This window comes from Lathyrus oleraceus, chromosome 5, assembly GCF_024323335.1.
Source record: "Lathyrus oleraceus cultivar Zhongwan6 chromosome 5, CAAS_Psat_ZW6_1.0, whole genome shotgun sequence".
Classification (NCBI taxonomy): Eukaryota; Viridiplantae; Streptophyta; class Magnoliopsida; order Fabales; family Fabaceae; genus Lathyrus; species Lathyrus oleraceus.
The window spans coordinates 260,767,987-260,775,101 of NC_066583.1; the positions used below are offsets into that span (position 1 = coordinate 260,767,987).

The following is a 7,115-nucleotide window of genomic DNA, read 5'->3' on the forward strand; positions in this document are numbered from 1 at the left end:
CCAAAATATAATCCGGGAATGTGAAACACCTCAATGGAGGGTCATAGAACTGCAGCAGTGTGAATAGAGCGTCATGTTGATCCTTGGAAAGAACCGTGACGAAACTTAGAATCAAACTGTAATCCTTTCGGAATCCTTCTAGAGAATCAGGATCCATTAACTTCAACAACTGTTGAATAGGTTCCAGACAGACCACCAGAAACTTGTAGGCGACATGTCTCTTTCTGCCAATATCCATCTCTAGAGAATCAGAAAAACCCGACCGGAATCAAGAAGAAGATGTAAACCCTCTAGAAATGGATAAACATTTGTTAAATGATATGAATGCAGAATGATGTGATGCAATGTAGTGACATGGGAATCAGGACTGCTGTATCTGCTTGAACATCTGTCGGGTTGCACTGTCTGAAGAGAAAACCCACTGAAGAATATAATATAAGATCAAAACTCTGCTCCAGAAAACTGGGTTGGTTGGAGGTTAAGGTTCCCTGAATTTAGCCCGCCCCTCACTGGCAGGTTCTAAGAACAGAAGTTTGTCAGCTTCAGCCCTTCAGTCGAGAATAATACGTTTACCACTGAAGGTTTGGCATTATTACGGGACAAAAGACCTCCGCTGACTCCCCTCAATAGGATATCCTAAAGCAAGTTCCCAGTCTCGGGGTCCTCGGATTGAGCAGCGAGAATACGCCCACCAGAGCTAACATAATCACGTCTCGGAGGAGAGGCCTCGACTGAGTTCTCGGGAAATGGTCACCAGAGTCGACGATTTCTAAAGGAATATCTGTCGTTATGGAACACCCATAGGACAAAATATATCCAACAGAAACCTCGTCTGGAATGTGGGTCTCATGAACGACTTAACATAGCAACATGCCACGCAAGCCTCATGACTATCCACTCTAACACCTATGTGTACGTTCAAGCCTGGGTAGTGGGCTTATCTCTCATAAAACATCCCACCCCAACAAACAAACAACCCACGGAACCCACAGATACAACAAACATATGTACATGAATGCAATAAGATAAAGAAGGTAAATGCGGAAAGTAAACGACTGTACAAAAGCATAAACACCCAACAAACAAGAAATCTACAAAATCTAGGAGGGACTCGCTTAGGGAAACCAGAGATTTTGGGTTCGTCCCCAGCAGAGTCGCCAGCTGTCGCAGCCTAAAAAATACAGGGGTGCGAAAAAACAACCGGCGAGAAAGAAGTGACAGAAGAGTCTCCACCGTGCGTTATTCATCCCAAAGGAGGGAAAGGAAACGCTCGAAGTAAACCTGGAGAAAGGGAAGGAAAAGACAAGGTCTCGCAACCAAATCTTGGGTTTGGGAGTCGGTTATGCGAAGGGAAGGTATTAGCACCCCTACGCATCCGTAGTACTCTACGGGATCCACTCTTGTTGTTCTTGTCTAAAGGGTGTGTGTTTATCTAATGTACTATTTACTAAAAGAAAAGGTCAAAGAAAATGACTCGCACGGATGTTGCATCCACTGCATACGTATGTCATATGAGAATCAGAGTCTTCGTAGCTCAGCTACCTAAGGGTTAAGGATAAGTGTGCTCGCTAAGACATCGCGTCTTATGCCTACGTACCTCATCGACAATGAGAATCAGAGCAAAACGTAGTTCAAACTAACTACGGGAACAAGGGTCTTGATTGCAACTAGGGCAAGAGAAAAGGAAAGTCTCGATCGCAACGAGGGTGAGAGAAAGGATCGCAACGAGGGCGAAAGCAAACAAGGATTAGTTGTTAGTTGTTAGTCAAACTCGGCAAGACATCGCATCTTGTGCCTACGTATCTCATCTGAACATGAGAATCAGAGTTGTCGTAGTTCGGCTACATAGGGATTGCCATCTGAACATGGACTTACAAAGGAGGACACTAGTTGTGTCAAAGGAGAGTGGGCGATGTGTTTACGTCCTAGCAGTAGGTGTCGCAGCTCGCTGAATCGAGTCTTAGGCAGTTACCTCTTTGCAATAGGATGGATTGACATACCACAAGATCGGAGACGCACGGAAGGTCTAAAAGAAATGGGGAAGTTCTGCCCTAGAGTTGTCATGCAATATGTACTTAGGTGTTAGGATTTACAAATCTACATTCGGAAAAGCGTCATCTATCTCTACTCAACAATCGTGGCCGAAACATTGTTTTGTATCTCTTAAGACAATATATCTTTCATTTTAAAAGGTTTTTGATTGGTCGCACGGCGGCGAGAAAAAAAAGAGTTTGATTGGTTGGATGTGCTTTGAGTGATGGCGAGAACTAGGATTGGCGAGATATACATCTCGAATCCTAGCCTCAGGAGTGCATGGTATACACCATGTTCCATTTCCATCTTTATTTGCAAAAGTGTTTAATAGAGATTAAGTGTTTTTAGGTTTGATTGAGAAAGGGTTTGAAGAAACCGCATTGACAATTTTAGACGATGGCGAGAGCTAAGATTGGCGAGATATACATCTCGAATCCTAGTCTCAGGAGTGCATGGTATACACCATGTTCCATTTCCACCTTTATTGAAAAAGTGTTAAATAAGAATTAGGTATTTTGAGTTTTGTTGTGAAAATGACTTGACCTAGATCAAGTATTGATGGACGTTTGAGAAAGATTTGAATGAGTGTTTGAGAAAACAAAGTGGGTAAATTGGATGATGGCGAGAGCTAGGATTGGCGAGATACACATCTCGAATCCTAGTCTCAGGAGTGCGTGGTATACACCACGTTCCACTTCCATCTTTATTGAAAAAGTCTTGACTATGAATTAATATTTTTTGGGTTTTTATTAGAGAAAATGGCTTGACGTTGAATCAAGCATTTGATGAAAGTTTGAAAGAAAAGGAATAGAATAGGAGGGCGAAATGAATTGATTTGTTTATTGAGAAAATACTCGATGTTGGATCGAGTCATATTTTTGTATTTTTTTCAGAAATGGTGGATTTTACTCTTTGGTTAGTGTCTAAAACAAATAGAGAAATAAAACAATACAACATTATATACACATTGGGGAAGTGGGGTACATTTTGTCAAATGGGGATTCAAAATCATGAAATAATTAGATCAGGCCCAAACAACAAATGATGCGAAATATGAGTGTAAGTGCAAGAGAACCGGCTCATTGTAAGAAAGCCCAAGAGTAAGCTATGTGAGGTTGATGGCGATGCTTAAAAAGCAATCGACTTACAAAGGTGTGGAAAATGGGCTCGATATTAAATCGAGAAAAATATGATTTTTATAGTTTAAAAATGGTTTTGAATGAATGATGAAATTAAAAGAAAACAAATCTATGTTATGATAATGAAACTATGAAAATAATAAAGCATAAACATAACAAAAAATGTTAAAAGAAAATAAAATGCTAAAAGAAAAATAAAATACTAAAAAAAAAAGCTACACATGAGTATTGAACCTACCCCACTCAAGACTATGATACTACCCTTCTCCACCAGACCACTCATGGTTATTTATTATTTTGATGCTACTTTAAATATATAAACCAAAATAGATTAAACATTAGAATAAAAACTAAAATAAAAAAAGTCTGTTGGACTACCAGTAGTTAAACCCAGCCGCTTGGCTGTTGGGTTTTAGAGATTAGGAATTGGGAATACTAAATAACATTTAACTAAAACTAGTACCAATAAACCATAGTTAATGACCATTGAGAACTCTAAACGTTCAACCATTGGGATTTAAAAGTCTGCTAAAAAAAAAAGACAATAATGAATAAATAAAACAAGAAAAGGAACGGTGAGGACACGAAGGAAAGTCCAGAATCCCAATCGTCCTCCTCTCTCTATCTCGCCATCGCTGTCAGCAGAAAATTCTCAATCGCGTCCCTCTTAATCTCAATTGCTCTCAACCTCACTCAATCGCTCTCAACCCAGACGCTCATTCAAACTCAAATGCTCAACAAAAGAAATCTCACCTTTGGCGACGACGAATCAGGTGAGCTTAAATCTTCCTCCTCCTTTCCAATACCGGTTTTTTTTGATTTGGGATTTAGGGTTTTGATTTGCTTTTAAGTTTCAATTCCGCCTCCGATTTTTCGTTGTTCATCCCTTCACTGATTCGTTTTCTATTTATGCTTTACAAATTAGGGTTTCAAAGGGTGTCTTTGATGTTCCAGAAGAGTAACTCTGCAAAGCACTTTGGATGTTCTCAGAATCAAATCGCCCTGTTAATGCTAAAACCGAAAATGGTATTCTGAGCTCGTGCTTTCTTCCTTATTTTTGTCTTAATTCTAATTTGGGAACTTTTCTGACTTTTAACGCTTGCCAATTGACCCTACCTTTTTTACTGCAGTGAAATTGGTAAGCTTTGGTTCAGAGTTTCATATTCGAAACCAAGATTCGTTATGTGTTCAGCTCAAATTTCTTTGTGAAATCCTATTACGGTATACAACTCGGTTCAACGGTGCGATTTTGGTACGGTTCAAGCACAATTTCGGTACGATTTAGAGTTTGTTTTGTGTTTCAAATTCTTTTCCTTCTCCACCGTGATGTTGTTGCTGATTGGAGCTCTGTTTTGCCTTGTGAATTGACGTTTCATAACTTACTTACACACCAAGTGTTGGGTGAAATGTATGAACCGAAACCTTTCGCTTTTCTACCTTAAAACTTCTTGATTGCAGGTCTGTGACACTGTCATCTCGTTGTGGTCGGAGAATTTTTGGAGAATTGGTGTTGTATCAGCCACTTTGCAACTCGCACACCAAATGTTTGGTAAAATTCCTTAACCAAATTTCTTTTCTTTTCTGTTTCGGTTTCTTGTAATTAAGGTGCTGAATTGTCGTGCTATTGGTGATGATTGTTGGAACGGTTTTAAGTTGCTGCAAGCTTGTTGTGGTTATTTACGAAGTATCCGTGATTTCTTTCACTGACAATCTTTTCCCTCCACGTATCAGCCCTGCTTTGACCGTCAAAATAATTGGATGCAGGTTCACGAACTTCGCCGTATGTGTGTTGTTGCTGCATTATATCATCTGGTTTGATATCCAGCCTGCGCTTTTTCAGCAAGTGGGATTATTTGGATCTTGAATGAAAGATCCTGCAACTTGTGCACCCATTTGGTGCGAAGACGGTCCAGTTTGAGAAGCAGGCAAATGCATAGAACTTGAAGCACCCTGCAACTTCTGTTGATTCTGCTGCAATTGGTGAGCCTTATGATCTTGATGAGACCTTTCGTGTGTGTTACGGATTGGTGAACTTATATAGAATTGTTGTAATTGGTGTTATGCAGGATTTTGAGTATGACATATTCCTGGGAGCTACACCCTTAGAACCTGTACCGTGCAACCGGTCCCTTAATGTATACTTGTATTGTTCTTGCAACATCTGCTTCTCTCCACGAACGTTGCCTTTGAAGTTCTCGCATCCGGTTGAGCATTACGTGTTGTTTGTAAAAGCTGCATTCACTTATCCAGGACTGCTGTCTAAAGTAAGACTGAAACATGTCGGATGGTCGACTGAATTAGTTCTCACGCCATCACAGGTAAAAACATCAACAACCTTCTGGTTGCATTCATAGGCAGCTGTAGAATTTCCATTCAAATCATGTTTATCTGCACATTCAAGATGATCTTTTCTAACCCTTAGCAACTTGTTCTCTTGTTCAACTTTGCAGAGATCAGTGCTTGCGAGAAAGGGCGCCCTTGTGGAGCCAAGAATATGTGTTGGCGGCGACGAAACAACTGTGAAAGTCATCATTTGAGCCCTTGAGCGCTCATGTGCCTTTATTGCCTTTTGTTGATTTTTTTAACTTGTTCTTCAAACAGTAACATAATTACTTTTGTAAGTGGTTAGCTTTTGGCTTTGTAAGTGAATTATATCAGTAATTACCGTGTGTTTTTTTTAATCATAATATGTACTGAATTTGTTTCAAGCTTGAGCTATTCCAGTCTTGGAAGTAAAAATGCGGTTGAGAATAGCTGCGAGTCGCACACCACCTTGGGCCAGCCTTTTCTCCACAATAGGCAGTCGAGAAAGGAAGTACTCATCTTTTAAAGTGCTTCCCGGTGTAGCATTCCTATACGCAAACTTGCATGCCAAGCTAACGCTCTCAGAAGCATACCAATCTGGACATGCTGTGTAGTTGTGTGCACAATGTTCCCAAATAGATACATCATTTGACCAAATATCAGTAATATTCCGTTGAATAGCCTGTATCATAGTTGAAAGATCTGAGCCATAGAACATTTTCAGAGCAGACTCAATAATCATGTTATCCCATACATGATGAAGATTTGTTTTCCTCCTGTACCAACGAACTGTTATCGAGTTTCCACCTAGGTCTCCGGTAAAACCAACATGTAGGGGCTGATGTACATCCCCAACAAAATGTGACAAGAATAAAAGTGCCTCTGTCAAATTATAGTTAAATTTATATGAAGCATCCGCATAAGCTAATTTTAATTGCATTGTATAATTGTGAATTGCTCCAGTAACACACCTATGCTTCCGTCCATAAGAATCATGACAATCTCTGCAGTATTGATAATTACACAAGAAATCAGGTGTATCAGCATAATGCAAAGCACTACTCCAATGATAATGGAAGCGAATTTCATCAGGCCAAAAGCAAAGTGCAGCAAGATCGCCATGAGCAGAATCTGGAAGCAGTTGTTTCACTGCAAAAAGAGCATCTTCACTAAGATACTCCTGTGTAATTTTACAAACCACATAGTGTCCCTCTTTTCCCCAACCAAGAACTGTTGGTATCAGTAACAGAACTAAGAGTGCTATCAATCGATCATCACTACCGATAGACATAGAAGAAATCATCGAGATTGTGTTTCCATAAATATTGCACGGTTCATAGGAGTACCATTCTTTTCATTCTCCAAATTTAGAAGAAAATATCCCTAAATTTTATTCTTCAATTTTAAACTTACTTGTTTTTCTAGATGAATGACTTCGTAGAAATCATTAAACGTGAAGTGGTCATGAAGAGAAATGCAAATGACTGATTTGATGGGAAAAAATTTCAGAGTCAAAATCGGGGTATGACACAATGTCACTCAGAATGTCATGACATTGGATGCTACTCAGATTTAAGACTTAAGGGAAAAAGTGGGAATATGGCTTTCTGAGGAATTATAGCAACTAATGATCTATTA

General features: G+C 39.6%; 1 protein-coding gene across 1 annotated transcript; it reads right to left on the reverse strand.

The window, feature by feature from the left end:
• Positions 1–5,850: 5,850 nt before the first annotated feature.
• Positions 5,851–6,890, reverse strand: LOC127083712 (endonuclease 4). The gene has a single exon (XM_051024037.1). It carries the CDS (start codon positions 6,778–6,780, stop codon positions 5,878–5,880), a length of 903 nt encoding a protein of 300 aa, XP_050879994.1. The 5' UTR covers positions 6,781–6,890; the 3' UTR covers positions 5,851–5,877.
• Between the last annotated feature and the right edge of the window lie 225 nt (positions 6,891–7,115).

Bases quoted from the DNA above. Each gene is read 5' to 3' on its own strand.
- LOC127083712 (XM_051024037.1), bottom strand. From the start codon at position 6,780: ATGATTTCTTCTATGTCTATCGGTAGTGATGATCGATTGATAGCACTC.